The sequence below is a fragment of the Stegostoma tigrinum genome, chromosome 1 (assembly GCF_030684315.1).
Source record: "Stegostoma tigrinum isolate sSteTig4 chromosome 1, sSteTig4.hap1, whole genome shotgun sequence".
Lineage (NCBI taxonomy): Eukaryota > Metazoa > Chordata > Chondrichthyes > Orectolobiformes > Stegostomatidae > Stegostoma > Stegostoma tigrinum.
Window position 1 is genome coordinate 191,142,195 of NC_081354.1, and position 26,430 is coordinate 191,168,624.

The 26,430-nt window shown below is 50.3% G+C and overlaps 1 protein-coding gene across 1 annotated transcript in view; it reads right to left on the reverse strand.

Annotated features, from left to right (window-relative positions):
- The window catches only part of LOC132209521 (uncharacterized), a 42,551-nt gene extending 16,399 nt beyond the window's left edge, over positions 1-26,152 (reverse strand). Inside the window, exons 1-8 of the mRNA XM_059645120.1 lie at positions 26,111-26,152; positions 24,860-24,931; positions 21,748-21,819; positions 20,370-20,441; positions 14,101-14,329; positions 9,440-9,511; positions 7,280-7,351; positions 708-864 (exon numbers count right to left, since the gene is read on the reverse strand). Coding sequence (XP_059501103.1) covers positions 708-864; positions 7,280-7,351; positions 9,440-9,511; positions 14,101-14,329; positions 20,370-20,441; positions 21,748-21,819; positions 24,860-24,931; positions 26,111-26,152 — 788 coding nt within the window. The remainder of the gene's footprint in view (positions 1-707; positions 865-7,279; positions 7,352-9,439; positions 9,512-14,100; positions 14,330-20,369; positions 20,442-21,747; positions 21,820-24,859; positions 24,932-26,110) is intronic.
- Positions 26,153-26,430: the final 278 nt, after the last annotated feature.

The following is a 26,430-nucleotide window of genomic DNA, read 5'->3' on the forward strand; positions in this document are numbered from 1 at the left end:
CCAGCTTTATTAATGAAAGGATGATTGTCCCAGTAAATGAACAATTTCAGGTGCGAAATGAGGTTCTTAAGCAGCTGCACGGATAACGGCTAAAGTTATTTTCTCGTAAATAGTTGCCTCTTTGAAACTACCAGCAATATCAAATAGTTTCCAGCTAAAAATGCTCTAATCATAGAAGTTGGTTTCAATACATAACCAGGATGTAATACAAGCCTAAAACAAAATTTAAGTTGAGATGGAAGGGCTAACTAGCCTTGGAAGGCACCTTCTCCTATGGCCCGAACAAGATCGATTAATCACAACCCATAAATTACAAAATGCTGGCAGGAGAAGCAGTTATATGACATTCCACTTATAACTAACTTTACAACAGAAGTTAACCTTATAGCAATTAGTTCAAACTAACTGACTTTTTATTTGTACATTATGTAAAGGGAGGCAATGGCCTAGTGGCATTATTGCTGGACTGTTAATCCAGAGACCCAGATATGTTCCTGGGGACCTGGGTTCGAATCCCACCAGGGCAGGGAGATACAACTGAGGCATTCTGGACGGTGTTGGATAGTGATGGCACACAGGGATATTGGGAAAAAGGCAGGAGATTGGCACTGGGTAATGATGTCTCTTTAAGGAACCGATATAGGTTCAGTGGTCTCTCTCCACGCTGTAATAATTGTGTGGTGCTGTGAATATCTGGTGATCTTTACCTGGTACAGGCCAACTGAGCAGCAGTCGATGCCCCGGGTCGTTTCCGGCAGACAATCCCCTTTCGTAGGAGCAGCTTGGAGAGTGTGTAAGTCATGACAGCTGAAGTTAAAATTGACATCAAAATTTGTGCCCATGCAACGTTTGAATCAGGCTCTTCTAGGGAGACAGAAGCATAAGGTCTGGTCAGAGTAGAGCTGGGCAGCCCAGGTACCAGCTCAGTTTGTAATTGAGCTGCTGAGAGTGGACAGAGCTCCTGCTCAAGAGGAAGAGACTCCTCATCCCATGTCAACCAGTGCCCCTCACCATGGACACAGTGCATCTCTGTTTCTATCACTGACTGCAGTTCAGGAGATCGCTACCTAGTACAACACCTACATCTCATTCCTGTCCAACACTCCATCCCATTAATGTGCACTATCACCCTGATTACACTTTGTACAATAGTATAATGTTATGTAGAATACTTACGAATTGGAAAGCAGGGAGCTGGATTTTGTTTGTAAAAAAAGACAGTCGCGGTCCCTTTATAAGATAGAATGTTTTCCTAAGCTTGCAGATTTAAATAGAACATGTTGAGCTCGGTCTCTTTTCATTGGAGAAAAGGAGGAGGAGAGGGGACCTAATTGAGGTATACAAGATAATGAGAGGCATAGATAGAGTCGATAGCCAGAGACTATTTCCCAGGGCAGAAATGGCTAGCACGAGGGGTCATAGTTTTAAGCTGGTTGGTGGAAAGTATAGAGGGGATGTCAGAGGCAGGTTCTTTACGCAGAGAGTTGTGAGAGCATGGAATGCGTTGCCAGCAGCAGTTGTGGAAGCAAGGTCATTGGGGTCATTTAAGAGACTGCTGGACATGCATATGGTCACAGAAATTTGAGGGTGCATCCATGAGGATCAATGGTCGGCACAACATTGTGGGCTGAAGGGCCTGTTCTGTGCTGTACTGTTCTATGTTCTATGTTCTATGTTCTATGTTATTTGCACAGAGAGTTCATTAATTGGAACATGTATTGAAGAGTTATATTAATCGTAGGCAAAGCAGTATTTTTACCAAGACAACAGGTTTTTGAATTCAGCCAATTAATTTAAACCAGGCCCTGGATACTGAAAGCCAATTGAATTTAAATCTGATGGTGTTGACAACCTGGAACCAATCCTGGTGTAAGAACGTGACAGGTCACCAAGGGGTTAAAAGGGAGGACATTTGGAAAATACACAGGGAGCCAACCGCCATCTGAGACATAAACCTGGCTTTCATGCAAAATCATCAAGCTCTCTAAAAAGTCCCATCAAAGGTACCATAGCTTCTTTAGTTCAAAGTCCTCAGAGAAGCAATTACAGAGAGATTAGCAGAAAGAGATGTTCCTGACAGATTATTGGAGGTAACTATTAGAAGGGAACATCTACTCCCGTCATAACAGGTTGGGCTTGTGTTTCGGCTTAATCATCAGAGGGGTTTGATTGATTTCCCCTTTGTAACAGGTTGGAGGCTCAAGTCAGGGATGTAGCTTTTTCATGTACAGGATCTGAACAGATTTGGACAGATTGGGTGGCACGGTGGCTCAGTGGTTAGCACTGCAGCCTCACAGTGCCAGGGACCCGGGTTCGATTCCAGCCTCGGGCGACTGTCTGTGTGGAGTTTGCACATTCTCCCCGTGTCTGCGTGGGTTTTCTCCGGGTGCTCCGGTTTCCTCCCACAGCCCAAAGATGTGCAGGCTAGGTGGATTGGCCATGCTAAATTGCCTGAAGTGCTCAGGGGTGTGTAGATTAGGTGGGTTATAGGGTGATGGATCTGGGTGAGATGCTCCAAGGCGCAGTGTGGACTTGCTGGGCTGAAAGGCCTGTTTCCACACTGTAGGGAATCTAATCTAATCTAATCTAAACAGATTTGAGGATTAGTATCCTAAATCTTGAAATAAAACATTAGTGAGAAAAATCTGTTTAATTTTTGTTACTTATTGTTGATTAAATTAAAAGTGACAGAAATGACTCTGAACATTGCTAAAGAGGTTTGAGGATTTGAGGATGCTTCTCAAATTTGCCAAGAAAGTTTAGAAAGACAGAGGAAGGATTGACTGTTAGAATTAGGAAATTAGTTAGTTTTGCTCATTTGGGTTTAACGAGGGTTAATAAGAAAGCTGAAATTGTAACAGTTGGTCACGCACCTGGCTAAATCTGAGAAATCAGCAAGTGCAGTGGAGTTTTAAAAAAGTGCTTTGCAAATGTGACTACTGGTGCTAGGGAATGAAAGGAAGATGAGGAAGTTTGAATTACAGGTAGGTTAGATTAGATTCCCTACAGTGTGGAAACAGGCCCTTCGGCCCAACAAGTCCACACTGCCCCTTGAAGCATCCCACCCAGACCCATCCCCCTATAGCCCACACACCCCTGAACACTACAGGTAATTTAGCATGGCCAATCCACCGAGCCTGCACGTCTTTGGGCTATGGGAGGAAACCGGGGCACTGGGAGAAAACCCCCGCAGACACAGGGAGAATGTGCAAACTCCACACAGACAGTCGCCCGAGGCGGGAATCGAACCTGCGTCCCTGGCGCTGTGAGGCTGCAGTGCAAACCACTGGTGGCAGTGGCAAGAAAAAAAGAAAATCAAAGAAAAGAAGAGTCAGGACAAAAGGGAGAGAAGGTTCTTAGGAGAGCAAAAAGTAAAATGAGAGAGAAGACAGGAAGAAAGAGAGAGAGTTTGAACTTTAAAAGGATGGAGATGAAGGTTAGGTTTAATGAGGAGGAGACTGAGAATGAGCAACCACTCATAGCCGAAGACAAACATTACCAAAATTTGATGAAAAGGATGTGGAAGTCTTTTTCATTTCATTTGAGAAACTGGCCAGGCAGATGAACTAGCCATACACTACGTGGGTAATTTGATTTCAGGTGAGATTGGTAGGCAGATCTAGCAAGGTGTTTGCAGCGCTGTCGGGGAGGTGTCAGGAGGCTATGAAGGAGTGGAACAGGCGATTTTGAGCACCTATGAATTGATACCAGAAGCATCTCAGTCTTCTCTGCTCTAAAGAAAACAGCCCAAACCTATCGAGTCTCTCCTTAAAGCTCAATTTGTCCAGCCCAGGCAACATTCTGGTGAACCTCTTTGGTACCCCATCTAGTGCTATTGCATGCTTCCTGTAGTGCGGTGCCCAGAACTGGACACAGTACTCCAGCTGTGGCCTGACCAACACTCTGTACAACACTAGCACTACCTCCTTGCTCTTATACTGTCTGCCACAACTGATGAAAGCCAGTGTCCCATATGCCTTCTTAACAATCCTATTCATGTGTCTGCAGGGATCTGTGAATAATCATTCCAAGATCCCTCTGTTCCTCTCAGTTACCCAGTGTCCTGCCATTCATTAAATACCGCCTCTTCTTCTTTCTTTTTCCAAAGTGCATCACCTTAAACTTTATCAGGGTTCAATACCATCTGCCACTGCTCTGCCCATCTGGCCAACACATCCATATCTTCCTGTAACCTACAACTATCTTCTCCACTATTAGCCACTCTAGCAATATTGATGTCATTTGCATATTTGTTGAACATTCCCTACATCTTCATCTCTATCGTTCACGTGTCTAACAAACAATAAGGGTCCGAGTACTGATCCTTGTGGTACACCACTAGACACTGGCCTCCAGCCACTCAAACAGCCTTCTCCCACTGCCCTTTGTGTCCTGTTACTGAGCCAGTTTCTGATCCATCTCTCCAGGTTTCCTTCAATTCCATGTGCTTTCACCTTCTCAACCAGTCTCCCATGTGGGACCTTGTCATAAGCTTTGCAAAAATCCATATAAGCTACATCAACTGCACTTCCCTCATGCACACATTTGATCGCATTTTTAAAAAGTTCTCAAAAATGAATTAGGCATGTACTCCCTCTGACAAAGTCATGCTGACTAACCCATGCCTTTCTAAGTGGGTATTAAGTTGCTCCTTCAGAATTTTCTCAAAGAATTTCCCTACCACTGACTGGTCTGCATTTTCCTGGTTCATTTCTACCACCCCTTTTAAAAAGTAGAACCACATTAGCTGTTCTGCAGTCCTCAGGCACTTCCCCTGTGGCCAGAAAGGAATTAAAAATTTGGGTCTGAGCCCCTGCGATTTCCTGCTTGCCTTCCACAGCAGCTTGGGATGCAATCCCACCAGGCCAAGGGATTTGTCTGTTTTTAAGTCCAACAGAGCCTCTAATACCTCCCTATTTCCTCTGTCAAACTGAGTGAGTTCATCACAGCCCTTTTTCCTGAATTCCATGCCGATGTTCTCCTTTTCCAGAGTGAATTATTAAATGAACAACCTTCCAATATCCAGCGACTTTACACACAGGTTCTCCCCTTGGTCCCAAATGGGCCTGACTCTTTCTCTGGTTAACCTCTTACCTTTAATGTATTTACAAAATATCTTAGGGTTCTCCCAAATCCTGTTCACAAATCCTTTTCCATGCCTCCTTTTGGGCCTTCTGATTGCTTTCTTAAGTTCCCATCTGCATTTCCTGTTTTCATCTAGAGCTGCAGCTGAAGTGCTCGCTTTGGACTTGCTGAATGTCTAACATTTCTTCTTTATCCAGTCCTGAACTGTGCTAGACATTTAGGGCTCTCAGAAATCATTCTTCCTCCATTTCTCCCTCAAGGGTACATGTTGGACCTGTATCCTCCCTAACTCCTTTTTGAATGGCCCCAATGCTCTGCTGTAGGCTTAACCACAAGGAGATCTTCCCAGTCTACTGTAGCAGATCCTGTGTTATTTTAATAACGTCGGCCTTCCCCCAATCCAGAGCCACCCTTTGCAGCCATCTGTTTCCTTGTCCACAACAAATTTAAATCGTACTGTGTTGTGGTCACTGTTGCTATCACTGATGTCCTTCAGGGAGGGAAACTGCCATCCTTACCTGGTCTGGCCTACATGTGGTTTCAGACCTATAGCAATGTGATTGACTCTGAACTGCCCTCTGGGCAATTAGGGATGGGCAATAAATGCTGCCCAGCCAGTGATACCCACATCCTGTTAATTAATTTTAAAAAATTCTCTGTCTCCTGCCGTTAAGCCAATTATGGCAAGCTCACCCTGTATCCCATGTGACCTAACTTTATTAATTAGTCTACCATGCAGAATCTTGTCAAAGGCTTTACTAAAGTATAAATAAACAATGACTACTATTCTTCCACCATCAATCCATTTGGTAACTTCCTCAAAAAGCTCAATCAAGGTTTTGAGACACAATTTTCCTCATACAAAACCATGTTGCCTATCCCTAATCAATGTTTGCCTCTTTGCATGTCCATAAATCCTATCTTTTATAATCACCTCCAACAATTTACCCACAACTGAAGTCAGACTCAGAGGTCTACAGTTCCCCAGTTCCTCCTTACAACCTTTCTTGAACAAAGAGACAGCATTAGCCACCCTCCAGCCTTCAGGCACCTCCCCACAGTTATAGATGATGCAAATATTTCTGCAAAGGATCTCATAATCTCCTCCCGTACTTCCCACAACATTCTGGGATATGTTAAATCAGTCCCAGGGATTTATCTACCTTTATACTCTTTAGGGCCTCCTGAACTTCCTTTTCTGTAATGCAAACTGTTTTAAAAAACATCAAAGTTTAGTTCTCTGCATTCACTAGACTCCATTTCTTTCTCTACAGTAAAAACTGACACAAAGTACTCCTTTAGTGTCTCTCTCATTTCCTGGGGTTGACACAAAGCGCAACATGTCCCTCACACCCCGCCCCCGCCACAACCGCCCCAAGAGGATCCCCCTCGTTCTCACACACCACCCCACCAACCTCTGGATACAACGCATCATCCTCTGACACTTCTGCCATCTACAATCGGACCCCACCAGCCAAGACATTTTTCCATCCCCACCCTTGTCTGCTTTCCGGAGAGACCACTCTCTCCGTGACTCCCTTGTTCGCTCCACACTGCCCTCCAACCCCACCACACCCGGCACCTTCCCCTGCAACCGCAGGAAATGCTACACTTGCCCCCACACCTCCTCCCTCACCCCCACCCCAGGCACCAAGAAGACTTTCCACATCAAGCAGAGGTTCACCTGCGCATCTACCAATGTGGTTTTCTGCATCAGCTGTACCCGTTGTGGCTTCCTCTACACTGGAAACGAAGCAGAGGCTTGGGGACCGCTTTGCAGAACAGATACGCTTGGTTTGCGGTAAACAACTGCACCTCCCTATTGCGAACAATTTTAACTCCCCCTCCCATCCCAAAGCCAGCCCAGCTTGTCCCTGCCTCCCTAGCCTACCCTACCTCCCACTTATCCCCTCCTCCCACCCCCATCTTCTACCTATGAGGTTCATCCCATCACCTTGACCGGTCCATCCTCCCTGTACTGACCTACAGGCTCCATCCCCACCTCATTGACCTGTCTGTCTCCTCTCCACCATTCTTCTCCTCTATCCATCTTCTACCCGCCTCCTCCTCTCTCCCTATTTTTTCAGATCCCACTTCCCCTCCCCCATTTCTGATGAAGGGTCGAGGCCCAAAATGTCAGCTTTCCTGCTCCTAAGATGCTGCCTGGCCGGTGATATTGAGTTACACCATTTACCTGCAGTACTAGTGATTTCTAACTGTGCAGCTGTGGACGGTAGTTCAGCTTCTGTCGTCTCTGGCCCAGCACCTGTGGAAAGTAAAGAACAGAACAACTCACAATAAAAGTGGTTCTCTGGAAACAAGCGCAGGGGCATTTGGAGTTTCAGAGACAGGCTGAGCTGGGTACAATAGTAAATGGGTCTGTCAGTACCTGGTACAGTCTGGCAGGAGGAGGAAGTGTCACTCTGTGTGTATGTGATGGTGAGAGACACTGAGAGAGCATCAGTCAGTGTTCACAAACAGCAATGAGAGCCATTGTCAGTCAGTGTGAGTTAGTGTGTGTCAGTGTGAGTTAGTGTGTGTCAGTGTGAGTTAGCGTGTGTCAGTGTGAGTTAGTGTGTGTCAGTGTGAGTTAGCGTGTGTCAGTGTGAGTTAGCGTGTGTCAGTGTGAGTTAGTGTATGTCAGTGTGCGTTAGCGTGTGTCAGTGTGAGTTAGTGTGTGTCAGTGTGAGTCAGCGTGTGTCAGTGAGTCAGGGCGTGTCAGTGTGAGTTAGTATGTGTCAGTGTGAGTGAGCGTGTGTCAGTGTGAGTGAGCGTTGTCAGTGTGAGTCAGCATGTGACAGTGTGAGTCAGCGTGTGTCAGTGAGTCAGCGCGTGTCTGTGAGTCTGCGCGTGTCTGTGTGCGTTAGCGTGTCAGTGTGAGTCAGCGTGTGTGTGCGTTGGCATGTCTCTGTGTGAGTTAGCGTGTATCAGTGTGAGTTAGCACGTGTCAGTGTGCGTTAGCGTGTGTCAGTGTGAGTTAGTATGTGTCAGTGTGAGTGAGCGTGTGTCAGTGTGAGTGAGCGTTGTCAGTGTGAGTCAGCATGTGACAGTGTGAGTCAGCGTGTGTCAGTGAGTCAGCGCGTGTCTGTGAGTCTGCGCGTGTCTATGTGCGTTAGCGTGTCAGTGTGAGTCAGCGTGTGTGTGCGTTGGCATGTCTCTGTGTGAGTTAGCGTGTATCAGTGTGAGTTAGCACGTGTCAGTGTGCGTTAGCGTGTGTCAGTGTGAGTTAGTATGTGTCAGTGTGAGTGAGCGTGTGTCAGTGTGAGTGAGCGTTGTCAGTGTGAGTCAGCATGTGACAGTGTGAGTCAGCGTGTGTCAGTGAGTCAGCGCGTGTCTGTGAGTCTGCGCGTGTCTGTGTGCGTTAGCGTGTCAGTGTGAGTCAGCGTGTGTGTGCGTTGGCATGTCTCTGTGTGAGTTAGCGTGTATCAGTGTGAGTTAGCATGTGTCAGTGTGAGTTAGCGTGTATCAGTGTGAGTCAGCTTGTGTCTGTGTGAGTCAGCGTGTGTCTGTGTGAGTTAGCGTGTGTCAGTGTGAGTCAGCGTGTGTCAGTGTGAGTTAGCGTGTATCAGTGTGCGTTACCATGTATCAGTGTGAGTCAGCATGTGTCAGTGTGAGATAGCGTGTGTCTGTGTGAATCAGCATGTATCAGTGTGGGTTAGCGTGTGTCAGTGTGAGTCAGCGTGTGTCTGTGTGAGTTAGCGTTGTCTGTGTGAATTAACATGTGTCTGTGTGATTTAGTGTGTGTCTGTGTGAATTAGTGTGTCTGTGTGAGTTAGCGTGTCTGTGTGAGTTAGCGTGTGTCTGTGTGTGTTGGCAAGTGTCTGTGTGAGTTAGCGTTGTCTGTGTGAATTAGCATGTGTCTGTGTGAGTTAGCGTGTGTCTGTGTGAGTTAACGTGTGTCTGTGTGAGTGTGTCAGTGTGAAGATGACTGTGTGTCAGTGATAATGGGAACTGCAGATGCTGGAGAATCCAAGATAATAAAATGTGAGGCTGGATGAACACAGCAGGCCAAGCAGCATCTCAGGAGCACAAAAGCTGACATTTCGGGCCGAGACCCTTCATCAGAGAGGGGGATGGGGTGAGGGTTCTGGAATAAATACGGAGAGAGGGGGAGGCGGACCGAAGATGGAGAGAAAAGAAGATAGGTGGAGAGGAGAGTTGCAATGGGAGAGAGATTCCCTGAGGTTGGTCCGGAGGCAGGAGGGTAACTTGTCTGTTTGAATTAGTGTGTGTCAATATGACAGTTCCAGTGTGTCTCTCTGTGTCAGTGCCTCTGTATTATTTAATCAACATATTCTCTGCTTCACATTATAATTAGACAAGACCGAGCGCGATATTGCGTTAGACTGCTTACTTGCAGCAGAGTTGTTTGGAAAATGTGCAGCTGTGGACGGTAGTTCAGCTTCTGTCGTCTCTGGCCCAGCACCTGTGGAAAGTAAAGAACAGAACAACTCACAATAAAAGTGGTTCTCTGGAAACAAGCGCAGGGGCATTTGGAGTTTCAGAGACAGGCTGAGCTGGGTACAATAGTAACTGGGTCTGTCAGTATCTGGTACAGTCTGGCAGGAGGAGGAAGTGTCACTCTGAGTGTATCTGATGGTGAGAGACACTGGGAGAGCATCAGTCAGTGTTCACAAACATCAATGAGAGCCACTTTCAGTCAGTGTGAGTTAGCGTGTGTCAGTGTGAGTTCGCGTGAGTCAGGGTGTTTCTGTGCGAGTGACAGTGTGTCTGTGGAAGCCGAGGCCAGACGCCAACTCTCCGACACCACCTCCTACCGCCCCCTCGATCATGACCCCGCACCCGAGCACCAAACCATCATCTCCAACACCATTCATGACCTCATCACCTCAGGGGACCTCCCACCCACCGCCTCCAACCTCAATGTTCCCCAACCCCGCAAGGCCCGTTTCTATCTCCTTCCCAAAATCCACAAACCTGCCTGCCCTGGTTGACCCATCGTCTCAGCCTGCTCCTGCCCCACCGAACTCATCTCCACCTATCTGGACTCCATTTTCTCCCCTTTGGTCCAGGAACTCCCTACCTACGTCCGTGACACCACCCACGCGCTCCACCTCCCTGGCCCCCAACACCTCATCTTCACCATAGACGTCCAGTCCCTATACACCTGCATTCCGCATGCAGATGGCCTCAAGGCCCTCCGCTTCTTCCTGTCCCGCAGGCCCGACCAGTCCCCCTCCACCGACACCCTCATCCGCCTAGCCGAACTCGTCCTCACCCTCAACAACTTCTCTTTTGACTCCTCCCACTTCCTACAGACTAAGGGGGTGGCCATGGGCACCCGCATGGGCCCCAGCTATGCCTGCCTCTTTGTAGGTTACGTGGAACAGTCCCTCTTCCGCACCTACACAGGCTCCAAACCCCACCTCTTCCTCTGGTACATTGATGACTGTATCGGCGCCGCCTCTTGCTCCCCAGAGGAGCTCGAACAGTTCATTCACTTCACCAACACCTTTCTCTCCAACCTTCAGTTCACCTGGGCCATCTCCAGCACATCCCTCACCTTCCTGGATCTCTTAGGCTCCATCTCAGGCAACCAGGTTGTAACTGATGTCCATTTCAAGCCCACCGACTCCCACAGCTACCTAGAATACACCTCCTCCCACCCACCCTCCTGCAAAAATTCCATCCCCTATTCCCAATTCCTCCGCCTCCACCGCATGTGCTCCCACGATAAGACATTCCACTCTCGCACAGCCCAGATGTCCAAGTTCTTCAAGGACCGCAACTTTCCCCCCACAGTGATCGAGAACGCCCTTGACCGCGTCTCCCGCATTTCCCGCAACACATCCCTCACACCCCGCCCCCGCCACAACCGCCCAAAGAGGATCCCCCTCGTTCTCACACACCACCCCACCAACCTCTGGATACAACGCATCATCCTCCAACACTTCTGCCATCTACAATCCGACCCCACCACCCAAGACATTTTTCCATCCTCACCCCTGTCTGCTTTCCGGAGAGACCACTCGCTCCGTGACTCCCTTGTTCGCTCCACACTTCCCTCCAACCCCACCACACCCGGCACCTTCCCCTGCAACCGCAGGAAATGCTACACTTGCCCACACACCTCCTCCCTCACCCCTATCCCAGAGGTTCACCTGCACATCTGCCAATGTGGTATACTGCATCCACTGTACCCGGTGTGGCTTTCTCTACATTGGGGAAACCAAGCGGAGGCTTGGGGACCGCTTTGCAGAACACCTCCGCTCGGTTCGCAACAAACAACTGCACCTCCCAGTCGCAAACCATTTCCACTCGCCCTCCCATTCTTTAGATGACATGTCCATCATGGGGTCCTGCAGTGCCACAGTGATGCCACCCGAAGGTTGCAGGAACAGCAACTCATATTCCGCTTGGGAACCCTGCAGCCTAATGGTATCAATGTGGACTTCACCAGCTTCAAAATCTCCCCTTTCCCCACGGCATCCCTAAACCAGCCCAGTTCGTCCCCTCCCCCAACTGCACCACACAACCAGCCCAGCTCTTCCCCTCCACCCACTGCATCCCAAAACCAGTCCAACCTGTCTCTGCCTCCCTAACCTGTTCATCCTCTCACCCATCCCTTCCTCCCACCCCAAGCTGCACCCCCATCTCCTACCTACTAACCTCATCCCACCTCCTTGACCTGTCCGTCTTCCCTGGACTGACCTATCCCCTCCCTACCTCCCCACCTATACTCTCCTCTCCACCAATCTTCTTTTCTCTCCATCTTCGGTCCGCCTCCCCCTCTCTCCCTATTTATTCCAGAACCCTCACACCATCCCCCACTCTGATGAAGGGTCTAGGCCCGAAACGTCAGCTTTTGTGCTCCTGAGATGCTGCTGGGCCTGCTGTGTTCATCCAGCTCCACACTTTGTTATCTTGCATTCTCCAGCATCTGCAGTTCCCATTATCTCTAAGTTACTGTGTGTCTGTGTGAGTCAGCGTGTGTCAGTGTGAGTCAGCGAGAGTCTGTGTGAGTCAGCACGTGTCAGTGTGAGTCAGCGCGTGTCAGTGTGAGTTAGCGCGTCAGTATGAGTTAGCGCGTCTCAGTGTGAGTTAGCTCGAGTCTGTGTGAGTTTGTGCGAGTCTGTGTGACCTAGCGCGTGTCAGTGCGACTTAATGTGTGTCTGTGAGAGGTAGAGCGAGTTAGCCTGTGTCTGTGTGACGTAGCATGTGTCAGTGCGACTTAGCATGTGCCTGCGTGAGTTAGCGTGTGCCTACGTGAGTTAGCGCAAGTCAGTGTGAGGTAGTGCGAGTCTGTGTGAGTTAGCACGAGTCAGTGTGAGTTAGCGTCACTGTGTGAGTCAGTGCGTGTCAGAGTGAGTCAGCGCGTGTCAGAGTGAGTTAACACTTGTCAGTGTGAGTTAGCGCGAGTCTGTGTGAGTCAGTGAGAGTCTGTGTGAGTCAGCGCATGTCTGCCCAAGTCAGCAAGTGTCTGCATGAGTCAGTGAGTGTCTGCCTGAGTCAGCGAGTGTCTGCCTGAGTCAGCGAGTGTCTGCCCGAGTCAGCGAGTGTCTGCATGAGTCAGCAAGTGTCTGCCTGAGCCAGCGAGTGTCTGCATGAGTCAGCGAGTGTCTGCCTGAGTCAGCGAGTGTCTGCCCGAGTCAGCGAGTGTCTGCCTGAGTCAGCGAGTGTCTGCCTGAGTCAGTGAGTGTCTGCCCAAGTCAGCAAGTGTCTGCCTGAGTCAGCGAGTGTCTGCATAAATCAGTGAGTGTCTGCCTGAGTCAGCGAGTGTCTGCCAGAGTCAGTGAGTGTCTGCCCGAGTCAGCGAGTGTCTGCCCGAGTCAGCGAGTGTCTGCCTGAGTCAGCGAGTGTCTGCATGAGTCAGCGAGTGTCTGCCTGATTTAGCGAGTGTCTGTGCAAGTCAATGTGAGTCAATGCCGTGTCTGACTGAGTCAGCACGTGTCTGTGTGAGTTAGCGAGTGTCTGTGTGAGTCAGCGAGTGTCTGTGTGAGTTAGCGAGTGTCTGTATGCGTTAGCGTGTGTCTGTGTGAGTTAGCGCATATCTGTGTGAGTTAGCGAGTGTCTGTGTGAGTCAGCGAGTGTCTGTGCAAGTTAGCGTGTGTCTGTGTGAGTTAGCGCGTATCTGTGCAAGTCAGCGTGTGTCTGTGCGAGTTAGCGTGTGTCTGTGTGAGGTAGCACGTATCTGTGTGAGTTAGCACGTATCTGTGCGAGTCAGTGTGTGTCTGTGTGAGTTAGCGAGCGTCTGTGTGAGTCAGTGTGTGTCTGTGTGAGTCAGCGTGTGTTTGTGCGAGTCAGCGAGTGTCTGTGAGAGTCAGCGAGTGTCTGTGTGAGTTAGCGTGTGTCTGTGCGAGTTAGCGTGTGTCTGTGCGAGTTAGTGTGTGTCTGTGTGAGTTAGCGAGTGTCTGTGTGAGTCAGCGAGTGTCTGTGTGAGTTAGCGAGTGTCTGTATGCGTTAGCGTGTGTCTGTGTGAGTCAGCGCGTATCTGTGCAAGTCAGCGTGTGTCTGTGCGAGTTACCGTGTGTCTGTGTGAGGTAACACTTATCTGTGTGAGTTAGCGCGTGTCTGTGTGAGTTAGCACGTATCTGTGCGAGTCAGCGTGTGTCTGTGTGAGTTAGCGAGTGTCTGTGCGAGTCAGTGCGTGTCGGCGTGAGTCAGCGTGTGTCTGTGTGAGTTAGCGAGTGTCTTGGGTGTTAGCGTTTGTCTATGTGAGTTAGCGTGCATCTGTGTGCGTTAGCGAGTGTCTGTGTGAGCTAGCGTTGTCTGTGTGAATTAACATGTGTCTGTGTGATTTAGTGTGTGTCTGTGTGAATTAGCGTGTCTGTGTGACTTAGCGTGTGTCTGCGTGAGTTAACGTGTGTCTGTGTGAGTGTGTCAGTGTGAAGATGACTGTGTGTCAGTGTGCGTCAGTTTGAATTAGTGTGTGTCAATATGACAGTTCCAGTGTGTCTCTCTGTGTCAGTGCCTCTGTATTATTTAATCAACATATTCTCTGCTTCACATTATAATTAGACAAGACCGAGCGCGATATTGCGTTAGACTGCTTACTTGCAGCAGAGTTGTTTGGAAAATGTGCAGCTGTGGATGGTCGTCCAGCTCCTGTTGTCTGTGGCCCAGCACCTGTGGAAAGTAAAGAACAGAACAACTCACAATAAAAGTGGTTCTCTGGAAACAAGCGCAGGGGCATTTGGAGTTTCAGAGACAGGCTGAGCTGGGTACAATAGTAACTGGGTCTGTCAGTATCTGGTACAGTCTGGCAGGAGGAGGAAGTGTCACTCTGAGTGTATAGAACATAGAACATAGAACAGTACAGCACAGAACAGGCCCTTCAGCCCACAATGTTGTGCCGACCATTGATCCTCATGTATGCACCCTCAAATTTCTGTGACCATATACATGTCCAGCAGTCTCTTAAATGACCCCAATGACCTTGCTTCCACAACTGCTGCTGGCAACGCATTCCATGCTCTCACAACTCTCTGCGTAAAGAACCTGCCTCTGACATCCCCTCTATACTTTCCACCAACCAGCTTAAAACTATGACCCATCGTGCTAGCCATTTCTGCCCTGGGAAATAGTCTCTGGCTATCAACTCTATCTATGCCTCTCATTATCTTGTATACCTCAATTAGGTCACCTCTCCTCCTCCTTTTCTCCAATGAAAAGAGACGGAGCTCAGTCAACCGCTCTTCATAAGATAAGCCCTCCAGTCCAGGCAGCATCCTGGTAAACCTCCTCTGAACCCTCTCCAAAGCATCCACATCTTTCCTATAATAGGGCGCCCAGAACTGGACGCAGTATTCCAAGTGCGGTCTAACCAAAGTTTTATAGAGCTGCAACAAGATCTCACGACTCTTAAACTCAATCCCCCTGTTAATGAAAGCCAAAACACCATATGCTTTCTTAACAACCCTGTCCACTTGGGTGGCCATTTTAAGGGATCTATGTATCTGCACACCAAGATCCCTCTGTTCCTCCACACTGCCAAGAATCCTATCCTTAATCCTGTACTCAGCTTTCAAATTCGATCTTCCAAAATGCATCACCTCGCATTTATCCAGGTTGAACTCCATCTGCCACCTCTCAGCCCATCTCTGCATCCTGTCAATGTCCCGCTGCAGCCTACAACAGACCTCTACACTGTCAACGACACCACCGTCCTTTGTGTCGTCTGCAAACTTGCTGACCCATCCTTCAATCCCCTCATCCAAGTCATTAATAAAAATTACAAACAGTAGAGGCCCAAGGACAGAGCCCTGTGGAACCCCACTCACCACTGACTTCCAGGCAGAATATTTTCCTTCTACTACCACTCGCTGTCTTCTGTTGGCCAGCCAATTCTGTATCCAAGCAGCTAAGTTCCCCTGTATCCCATTCCTCCTGACCTTCTGAATGAACCTACCATGGGGAACCTTATCAAATGCCTTACTGATGGTGAGAGACACTGAAAGAGCATCAGTCAGTGTTCACAAACATCAATGAGAGCCACTTTCAGTCAGTGTGAGTTAGTTTGTGTCAGTGTGAGTTCGCGTGAGTCAGGGTGTATCTGTGCGAGTGACAGTGTGTCTGTGTAAGTTACTGTGTGTCAGTGTGAGTCAGCGAGAGTCTGTGTGAGTCAGCGCGTGTCAGTGTGAGTCAGCGCGTGTCAGTGTGAGTTCGCGTGTGTCAGTGTGTATCTGTGCGAGTGACAGTGTGTCTGTGTAAGTTACTGTGTGCCTGTGTGAGTCAGCACGTGTCTGTGTGAGTCAGCACGTGTCGGTGTGAGTCAGCGCGTGTCAGCGTGAGTCAGCGCGTGTCAGTGAGAGTTCGCGTGAGTCAGGGTGTATCTGTGCGAGTGACAGTGTGTTTGTGTAAGTTACTGTGTGTCTGTGTGAGTCAGCACGTGTCTGTGTGAGTCAGCACGTGTCAGTGTGAGTCAGCGCGTGTCAGTGTGAGTCAGCGCGTGTCAGTGTGAGTCAGCACGTGTCAGTGTGAGTCAGCGCATGTCAGTGTGAGTTCGCGTGAGTCAGGGTGTTTCTGTGCGAGTGACAGTGTGTCTGTGTAAGTCGAAGCCAGACGCCAACTCTCCGACACCACCTCCTACTGCCCCCTCGATCATGACCCCACACCCGAGCACCAAACCATCATCTCCAACACCATTCGTGATCTCATCATCTCAGGGGACCTCCCAGCCACAGCCTCCAACCTCATTGTTCCCCAATGCCGCACGGCCCGTTTCTATCTCCTTCCCAAAATCCACAAACCTGCCTGCCCTGGTCGACCCATCGTCTCAGCCTGCTCCTGCCCCACCGAACTCATCTCCACCTATCTGGACTCCATTTTCAACCCTTTGGTCCAGGAACTCCCTACCTACGTCTGTGACACCACCCACGGCCTCCACCTCCCTGGCCCCCAACACCTCATCTTCACCATAGACGTCCAGTCCCTATACACCTGCATTCCGCATGCAGATGGCCTCAAGGCCCACCGCTTCTTCCTGTCCCGCAGGCCCAACCAGTCCCCCTCCACCGACACCCTCTTCCGCCTAGCCGAACTCGTCCTCACCCTCAACAACTTCTCTTTTGACTGCTCCCACTTCCTACAGACTAAGGGGGTGGCCATGGGCACCCGCATGGGCCCCAGCTATGCCTGCCTCTTTGTAGGTTACGTGGAACAGTCCCTCTTCCGCACCTACACAGGCTCCAAACCCCACCTCTTCCTCCGGTACATTGATGACTGTATCGGCGCTGCCTCTTGCTCCCCAGAGGAGCTCGAACAGTTCATCCACTTCACCAACACCTTCCACCCCGACCTTCAGTTCACCTGGGCTATCTCCAGCACATCCCTCACCTTCCTGGATCTCTCTGTCTCCATCTCAGGCAAGCAGCTTGTAACTGATGTCCATTTCAAGCCCACCGTCCCCCACAGCTACCTAGAATACACCTCCTCCCACCCACCCTGCTGCAAAAATTCCATCCCCTATTCCCAATTCCTCCGCCTCCGCCGCATCTGCTCCCACGACAAGACATTCCACACACGCACATCCCAGATGTCCAAGTTCTTCAAGGACCGCAACTTTCCCCCCACAGTGATCGAGAACGCCCTCGACCGCGTCTCCCGCATTTCCCGCAACACGTCCCTCACACCCCGCCCCCGCCACAACCGCCCAATAAGGATCCCGCTCGTTCTCACACACCACCCCACCAACCTCCGGATACAACGCATTATCCTCCGACACTTCTGCCATCTACAATCGGACCCCACCAGCCAAGACATTTTTCCATCCCCTCCCTTGTCTGCTTTCCGGAGAGACCACTCGCTCCGTGACTCCCTTGTTCGCTCCACACTGCCCTCCAACCCCACCACACCCGGCACCTTCCCCCGTAATCGCAGGAAATGCTACACTTGCCCCCACACCTCCTCCCTCACCCCTATCCCAGGCCCCAAGATGACATTCCACATTAAGCAGAGGTTCACCTGCACATCTGCCAATGTGGTATACTGCATCCACTGTACCCGGTGTGGCTTCCTCTACATTGGGGAAACCAAGTGGAGGCTTGGGGACCGCTTTGCAGAACACCTCCGCTCGGTTCGCAACAAACAACTGCACCTCCCAGTCGCAAACCATTTCCACTCCCCCTCCCATTCTTTAGATGACATGTCCATCATGGGCCTCCTGCAGTGCCACAATGATGCCACCCGAAGGTTGCAGGAACAGCAACTCATATTCCGCTTGGGAACCCTGCAGCTTAATGGTATCAATGTGGACTTCACCAGTTTCAAAATCTCCCCTTCCCCTACGGCATCCCTAAACCAGCCCAGTTCGTCCCCTCCCCCCACTGCACCACACAACCAGCCCAGCTCTTCCCCCCCACCCACTGCATCCCAAAACCAGTCCAACCTGTCTCTGCCTCCCTAACCTCTTCTTCCTCTCACCCATCCCTTCCTCCCACCCCAAGCTGCACCCCCATCTCCGACCTACGAACCTCATCCCACCTCCTTGACCTGTCCGTCTTCCCTGGACTGACCTATCCCCTCCCTACCTCCCCACCTATACTCTCCTCTCCACCTATCTTCTTTTCTCTCCATCTTTGGTCTGCCTCCCCTTCTCTCCCTATTTAGTCTAGAACCCTCACACCATTCCCCTCTCTGATGGAGGGTCTAGGCCCGAAACGTCAGCTTTTGTGCTCCTGAGATGCTGCTGGGCCTGCTGTGTTCATCCAGCCTCACACTTTATTATCTTGCATTCTCCAGCATCTGCAGTTCACATTATCTCTAAGTTACTGTGTGTGTCTGTGTGAGTCAGCGAGAGTCTGTGTGAGTCAGCGAGAGTCTGTGTGAGTCAGCACGTGTCAGTGTGAGTCAGCGCGTGTCAGTGTGAGTCAGCGCGTGTCAGTGTGTGTCAGCGCGTGTCAGTATGAGTTAGCGCGTCTCAGTGTGAGTTAGCACGAGTCTGTGTGAGTTAGCGCGAGTCTGTGCGAGTCTGTGTGACCTAGCGCGTGTCAGTGCGACTTAGTGTGTGTCTGTGAGAGGTAGAGTGAGTTAGCCTGTGTCTGTGTGACTTAGCGTGTGTCAGTGCAACTTAGCATGTGCCTGCGTGAGTTAGCGCGAGTCTGTGTGAGGTAGCGCGAGTCTGTGTGAGTTAGTGTGAGTCTGTGTGACCTAGCGCGTGTCAGTGCGATTTAGTGTGTGTCTGTGTGAGTTAGCGCGAGTCTGTGTGAGTTAGTGTGAGTCTGTGTGACCTAGCGCGTGTCAGTGCGATTTAGTGTGTGTCTGTGAGAGTTAGAGCGAGTTGAGCCTGTGTCTGTGCGACTTAGCATGTGCCTGAGTGAGTTAGCATGAGTCGGTGTGAGGTAGTGCGAGTCTGTGTGAGTTAGCGCGGGTCAGTGTGAGTTAGCGTCACTGTGTGAGTCAGTGCCTGTCAGAGTGAGTCAGCGCGTGTCAGAGTGAGTTAACACTTGTCAGTGTGAGTTAGCGCGAGTCTGTGTGAGTCAGTGAGTGTCTGTGTGAGTCAGCGCATGTCTGCCCAAGTCAGCAAGTGTCTGCCTGAGTCAGCGAGTGTCTGCCCGAGTCAGCGAGTGTCTGCCTGAGTCAGCGAGTGTCTGCCCGAGTCAGCGAGTCTCTGCCTGAGTCAGTGAGTGTCTGCCTGAGTCTGCGGGTGTCTGCCTGAGTCAACGAGTGTCTGCCGGAGTCAGTGAGTGTGTGCCTGAGTCAGCGAGTGTCTGCATGAGTCAGTGAGTGTCTGCCTGAGTCAGTGAGTGTCTGCCCGAGTCAGCGAGTGTCTGCCTGAGTCAGCGAGTGTCTGCCCGAGTCAGCGAGTGTCTGCCTGAGTCAGCGAGTGTCTGCATGAGTCAGCGAGTGTCTGCCTGATTCAGCGAGTGTCTGTGCAAGTCAGTGTGAGTCAATGCCGTGTCTGCCTGAGTCAGCACGTGTCTGTGCGAGTTAGCGTGTGTCTGTGAGAGTCAGTGCAAGTCAGCACGTGTCTGCGTGAGTCAGCGTGTGTCTGTGTGAGTCAGTGTGTGTCTGTGTGAGTTAGCGAGTGTCTGTGTGAGTTAGCGAGTGTCTGTGAGAGTCAGTGCGTGTCAGCCAGTGTCTAAGTGAGTCAGTACGTGTCTGCATGAGTCAGTGTGTGTCTGTGTGAGTTAGCGAGTGTGTGTGCGAGTCATCGTGTGCCTGTGTGAGTTAGCGAGTGTCTGTGTGAGTTAGCGCGTGTCTGTGTGAGTTAGCGAGTGTCTGTGTGAGTCAGCGAGTGTCTGTGCGAGTCATCGTGTGCCTGTGTGAGTTAGCGCGTATCTGTGTGAGTCAGCGAGTGTCTGTGTGAGTTAGCGTGTGTCTGTGTGAGTCAGCGAGTGTCTGTGTGAGTTAGCGTGTGTCTGTGTGAGTCAGCGAGTGTCTGTGTGAGTTAGCGTGTGTCTGTGTGAGTCAGCGAGTGTCTGTGTGAGTTAGCGCGTATCTGTGTGAGTCAGCGTGTGTCTGTGTGAGTCAGCGAGTGTCTTGTGTGTTAGCGTTTGTGTGAGTTAGCGTGCATCTGTGTCAGTTAGCGAGTGTCTGTGTGAGCTAGCGTTGTCTGTGTGAGTTAACATGTGTCTGTGTGATTTAGTGTGTGTCTGTGTGAATTAGTGTGTCTGTGTGACTTAGTGTGTGTCTGTGTGAGTTAGCGAGTGTCTGTGTGAAGATGACTGTGTGTCAGTGTGCGTCAGTTTGAATTAGTGTGTGTCAATATGACAGTTCCAGTGTGTCTCTCTGTGTCAGTGCCTCTGTATTATTTAATCAACATATTCTCTGCTTCACATTATAATTAGACAAGACCGAGCGCGATATTGCGTTAGACTGCTTACTTGCAGCAGAGTTGTTTGGAAAATGTGCAGCTGTGGATGGTCGTCCAGCTCCTGTTGTCTGTGGCCCAGCACCTGTGGAAAGTAAAGAACAGAACAACTCACAATAAAAGTGGTTCTCTGGAAACAAGCGCAGGGGCATTTGGAGTTTCAGAGACAGGCTGAGCTGGGTACAATAGTAACTGGGTCTGTCAGTATCTGGTACAGTCTGGCAGGAGGAGGAAGTGTCACTCTGAGTGTATTTGATGGTGAGAGACACTGAGAGAGCATCAGTCAGTGTTCACAAACATCAATGAGAGCCATTGTCAGTCAGTGTGTGTTAGTGTGTGTCAGTGTGAGTTCGCGTGAGTCAGGGTGTATCTGTGCGAGTGACAGTGTGTCTGTGTAAGTTACTGTGTGTCTGTGTGAGTCAGCAAGAGTCTGTGTGAGTCAGCACGTGTCAGTGTGAGTCAGCATGTGTCATAGTGAGTCAGCGCGTGTCGGTGTGAGTCAGCGCGTGCCAGTGTGAGTTAGCACGAGTCTGTGTGAGTTAGTGCGAGTCTGTGTGTGGCGCGTGTCAGTGCGACTTAGTGTGTGTCTGTGAGAGTTAGGCGAGTTAGCCTGTGTCTGTGTGACTTAGCGTGTGTCAGTGCGACTTAGCATGTGCCTGCGTGAGTTAGCGCGAGTCGGTGTGAGGTAGTGTGAGTCTGTGTGAGTTAGCACGAGTCAGTGTGAGTTAGCGCGTCTGTGTGAGTCAGTGCGTGTCAGAGTGAGTCAGTGCGTGTCAGTGTGAGTCAACACGTGTCAGTGCAAGTTAGCGCGAGTCTGTGTGAGTCAGTGAGTGTCTGTGTGAGTCAGCGCATGTCTGCACAAGTCAGCAAGTGTCTGCCTGAGTCAGCGAGTGTCTGCCCGAGTCAGTGAGTGTCTGCCCGAGTCAGTGAGTGTCTGCATGAGTCAGCGAGTGTCTGCCTGAGTCAGCGAGTGTCTGGGTGAGTTAGCGTGTGTCTGTGAGAGTCAGTGCGAGTCAGCACGTGTCTGCGTGAGTCAGTACGTGTCTGCGTGAGTTAGCGAGTGTCTGCACGAGTCAGCGAGTGTCTGCACAAGTCAGCGAGTGTCTGTGCGAGTCAGCGTGTGTCTGTGTGAGTTAGCGCGTATCTGTGTGAGTTAGCGAGTGTCTGAGTGAGTTAGCGTGTGTCTGTGTGAGTTAGTGTGTGTCTGTGTGAGTGTGTCAGTGTGAAGATGACTGTGTGTCAGTGTGCGTCAGTTTGAATTAGTATGTGTCAATATTGCAGTTCCAGTGTGTCTCTCTGTGTCAGTGCCTCTGTATTATTTAATCAACATATTCTCTGCTTCACATTATAATTAGACAAGACCGAGCGCGATATTGCGTTAGACTGCTTACTTGCAGCAGAGTTGTTTGGAAAATGTGCAGCTGTGGATGGTCGTCCAGCTCCTGTTGTCTGTGGCCCAGCACCTGTGGAAAGTAAAGAACAGAACAACTCACAATAAAAGTGGTTCTCTGGAAACAAGCGCAGGGGCATTTGGAGTTTCAGAGACAGGCTGAGCTGGGTACAATAGTAACTGGGTCTGTCAGTATCTGGTACAGTCTGGCAGGAGGTGGAAGTGTCACTCTGTGTGTATCTGATGGTGAGAGACACTGAGAGAGCATCAGTCAGTGTTCACAAACAGCAATGAGAGCCACTTTCAGTCAGTGTGAGTTAGTGTGTGTCAGTGTGAGTTAGTGTGCGTCAGTGTGAGTTCACGTGAGTCAGGGTGTATCTGTGCGAGTGACAGTGTGTCTGTGTAAGTTATTGTGTGTCAGTGTGAGTCAGCGCGTGTCAGTGTGAGTCAGCGAGAGTCTGTGTGAGTCAGCACGTGTCAGTGTGAGTCAGCGCGTGTCAGTGTGAGTCAGCGAGAGTCTGTGTGAGTTAGCGAGTGTCAGTGTGAGTTAGCGCGTGTCAGTGTGAGTCAGCACGAGTCTGTGTGAGTTAGCGAGTGTCTGTGTGAGTCAGCGCGTGTCAGTATGAGTTAGCGCGTGTCAGTATGAGTTAGCGAGAGTCTGTGTGAGTCAGCACGTGTCAGTGTGAGTTAGCGCGTGTCAGTGTGAGTCAGCGCGTGTCAGTGTGAGTCAGTGCGTGTCTGTGTGAGTTAGCACGAGTCTGTGTGAGTCAGCGCGAGTCTGTGTGAGTTAGTGTGAGTCTGTGTGAGTCAGCGCGTGTCAGTGTGAGTCAGCGCGTGTCAGTGTGAGTCAGCGAGAGTCTGTGTGAGTCAGCATGTGTCAGTGTGAGTTAGCGCGTGTCAGTGTGTGTCAGCGCGTGTCAGTGTGAGTCAGTGCGTGTCTGTGTGAGTCAGCGCGTGTCAGTATGAGTTAGCACGAGTCTGTGTGAGTTAGCGCGAGTCTGTGTGAGTTAGTGTGAGTCTGTGTGACCTAGCGTGTGTCAGTGCGATTTAGTGTGTGTCTGTGAGAGTTAGAGCGAGTTGAGCTTGTGTCTGTGTGACGTAGCATGTGTCAGTGCGACTTAGCATGTGCCTGCGTGAGTTAGCGTGTGCCTACGTGAGTTAGCGCGAGTCGGTGTGAGGTAGTGCGAGTCTGTGTGAGTTAGCGCGGGTCAGTGTGAGTTAGCGTCACTGTGTGAGTCAGTGCGTGTCAGAGTGAGTCAGCGCGTGTCAGTGTGAGTTAACACTTGTCAGTGTGAGTTAGCGCGAGTCTGTGTGAGTCAGTGAGTGTCTGTGTGAGTCAGCGCATGTCTGCCCAAGTCAGCAAGTGTCTGCCTGAGTCAGCGAGTGTCTGCCCGAGTCAGCGAGAGTCTGCCTGAGTCAGCGAGTGTCTGTGTGTGTTAGCGAGTGTCTGTGTGAGTTAGTGTGTGTCTGTGTGTGTTAGCGAGTGTCTATGTGAGTTAGCATGTGTCTGTGTGTGTTAGTTTGTGTCTGTGTGAGTCAGCCTTTGTCTGTGTGAGTTAGCGAGTGTCTGTGTGAGTTAGCATGTGTCTGTGTGAGTTAGCGAGTGTCTGTGCGTGTTAGCGAGTGTCTATGTGAGTTAGCATGTGTCTGTGTGTGTTAGTTTGTGTCTGTGTGAGTCAGCCTTTGTCTGTGTGAGTTAGCGAGTGTCTGTGTGAGTTAGCATGTGTCTGTGTCAGTTAGCGTGTGTCTGTGTGAATGAGTGCGTCTGTGTGAGTTAGCGTGTGTCTGTGGGTGTTAGCGAGTGTCTGTGTGAGTCAGCGTATGTCTGTGTGAGTTAGTGTGTGTCTGTGTGCGTTAGCGAGTGTCTGTGTGAGTTAGCGAGTGTCTGTGTAAGTTAGCGAGTGTCTTGGATGTTAGTGCATGTCTGCGTGAGCCAGCGTGTGTCTGTGTCAGCTAGCGTTGTCTGTGTGAATTAACATGTGTCTGTGTGATTTAGTGTGTGTCTGTGTGAATGAGTGCGTCTGTGTGAGTTAGCGCGTGTCTGTGTGAGTTAGCGAGTGTCTGTGAGAGTTAGTGTGTTTCTGTGTGAGTTAGCGAGTGTCTGTGTGAGTTAGCGTGCGTCTGTGTGAGTTAGTGTGTGTCTGTGTGAGTTAGCGTGTGTCTGTGTGAGTTAGTGTGTGTCTGTGTGTGTTAGCGAGTGTCTGTGTGAGTTAGTGTGTGTATGTGTGAGTTAGTGTGCGTCTGTGTGAGTTAGCGTGTGTCTGTATGAGTTAGTGTGTGTCTGTGTGAGTCAGCGAGTGTCTGTGTGAGTTAGTGTGTGTCTGTGTGTGTTAGCGAGTGTCTGTGTGAGTTAGTGTGTGTCTGTGTGAGTCAGCGTGTGTCTGTATGAGTTAGTGTGTGTCTGTGTGAGTTAGTGTGTGTCTGTGTGATTAAGCGAGTGTCTGTGTGAGTTAGTGTGTGTCTGTGTGAGTCAGCGAGTGTCTGTGTGAGTTAGTGTGTGTATGTGTGAGTTAGCGTGTGTCTGTATGAGTTAGTGTGTGTCTGTGTGAGTCAGCGAGTGTCTGTGTGAGTTAGTGTGCGTCTGTGTGAGTTAGCGTGTGTCTGTATGAGTTAGTGTGTGTCTGTGTGAGTCAGCGAGTGTCTGTGTGAGTTAGTGTGTGTCTGTGTGTGTTAGCGAGTGTCTGTGTGAGTTAGTGTGTGTCTGTGTGAGTCAGCGAGTGTCTGTGTGAGCTAGTGTGTGTCTGTGTGAGTCAGCGAGTGTCTGTGTGAGTTAGTGTGTGTCTGTGTGAGTCAGCCTGTGTCTGTGTGAGTTTGCATGTGCAGTGTGAGTTAGCGTATGCATGAGTTAGCATATGTCTGAGTGAGTTCGCGTGTGTCAGTGTGAGTTAGAGAGTTTCTGTGCGAGGTAGTGTGTTTCTGTGTGACAGTTTCAGTGTGAAGATGACTGTGTGTCAATGTGAGTTTGTGTGTGTCAGTTTGAATTAGTGTGTGTCAATATGACAGTTCCAGTGTGTCTCTCTGTGTCAGTGCCTCTGTATTATTTAATCAACATATTCTCTGCTTCACATTATAATTAGACAAGACCGAGCGCGATATTGCGTTAGACTGCTTACTTGCAGCAGAGTTGTTTGGAAAATGTGCAGCTGTGGATGGTCGTCCAGCTCCTGTTGTCTCTGGCCCAGCACCTGTGGAAAGTAAAGAACAGAACAACTCACAATAAAAGTGGTTCTCTGGAAACAAGCGCAGGGGCATTTGGAGTTTCAGAGACAGGCTGAGCTGGGTACAATAGTAACTGGGTCTGTCAGTATCTGGCACAGTCTGGCAGGAGGAGGAAGTGTCACTCTGTGTGTATGTGATGGTGAGAGACACTGAGAGAGCATTAATCAGCGTTCACAAACATCAATGAGAGCCACTTTCAGTCAGTGTGAGTTAGTTTGTGTCAGTGTGAGTTCGCGTGAGTCAGGCTGTATCTGTGCGAGTGACAGTGTGTCTGTGTAAGTTACTGTGTGTCAGTGTGAGTCAGCACGTGTCAGTGTGAGTCAGCGCGTGTCAGTGTGAGTCAGCGAGAGTCTGTGTGAGTCAGCGAGAGTCAGTGTGAGTTAGCGCGTGTCAGTGTGAGTCAGCGCGTGTCAGTGTGAGTCAGCGCGTGTCAGTGTGAGTCAGCGAGAGTCTGTGTGAGTTAGCGAGTGTCAGTGTGAGTCAGCGCGTGTCAGTGTGAGTCAGCGCGTGTCAGTGTGAGTCAGCGAGAGTCTGTGTGAGTCAGCGAGAGTCAGTGTGAGTTAGCGCGTGTCAGTGTGAGTCAGCGCGTGTCAGTGTGAGTCAGCGCGTGTCAGTGTGAGTCAGCGAGAGTCTGTGTGAGTTAGCGAGTGTCAGTGTGAGTTAGCGCGTGTCAGTGTGAGTCAGCGCGTGTCAGTGTCAGTCAGCGAGAGTCTGTGTGAGTAAGCACGTGTCAGTGTGAGTCAGCACGTGTCAGTGTGAGTCAGCGCGTGTCAGTATGAGTTAGCACGTGTCAGTGTGAGTTAGCACGAGTCTGTGTGACCTAGCGCGTGTCAGTGCGACTTAGTGTGTGCCTGTGAGAGTTAGAGCAGGTTAGCCTGTGTCTGTGAAACAAAGCGTGTGTCAGTGCGACTTAGCATGTGCCTGCGTGAGTTAGCGTGTGCCTACGTGAGTTAGCGCGAGTCGGTGTGAGGTAGTGCGAGTCTGTGTGAGTTAGCGCGAGTCAGTGTGAGTTAACACTTGTCAGTGTGAGTTAGCGCGAGTCTGTGTGAGTCAGTGAGTGTCTGTGTGAGTCAGCGCATGTCTGCCCAAGTCAGCAAGTGTCTGCCTGAGGCAGCGAGTGTCTGCCTGAGTCAGCGAGTGTCTGCCCGTGTCAGCGAGTGTCTGCCTGAGTCAGCGAGTGTCTGCATGAGTCAGCGAGTGTCTGCTTGAGTCAGCGAGTGTCTGCTCGAGTCAGCGAGTGTCTGCCTGAGTCAGCGAGTGTCTGCATGAGTCAGCGAGTGTCTGCCTGAGTCAGTGAGTGTCTGCATGAGTCAGCGAGTGTCTGCATGAGTCAGCGAGTGTCTGCCTGAGTCAGTGAGTGTCTGCATGAGTCAGTGAGTGTCTGCATGAGTCAGCGAGTGTCTGCCTGAGTCAGCGAGTGTCTGTGTGTGTTAGCGATTGTCTGTGTGAATTAGCGAGTGTCTGT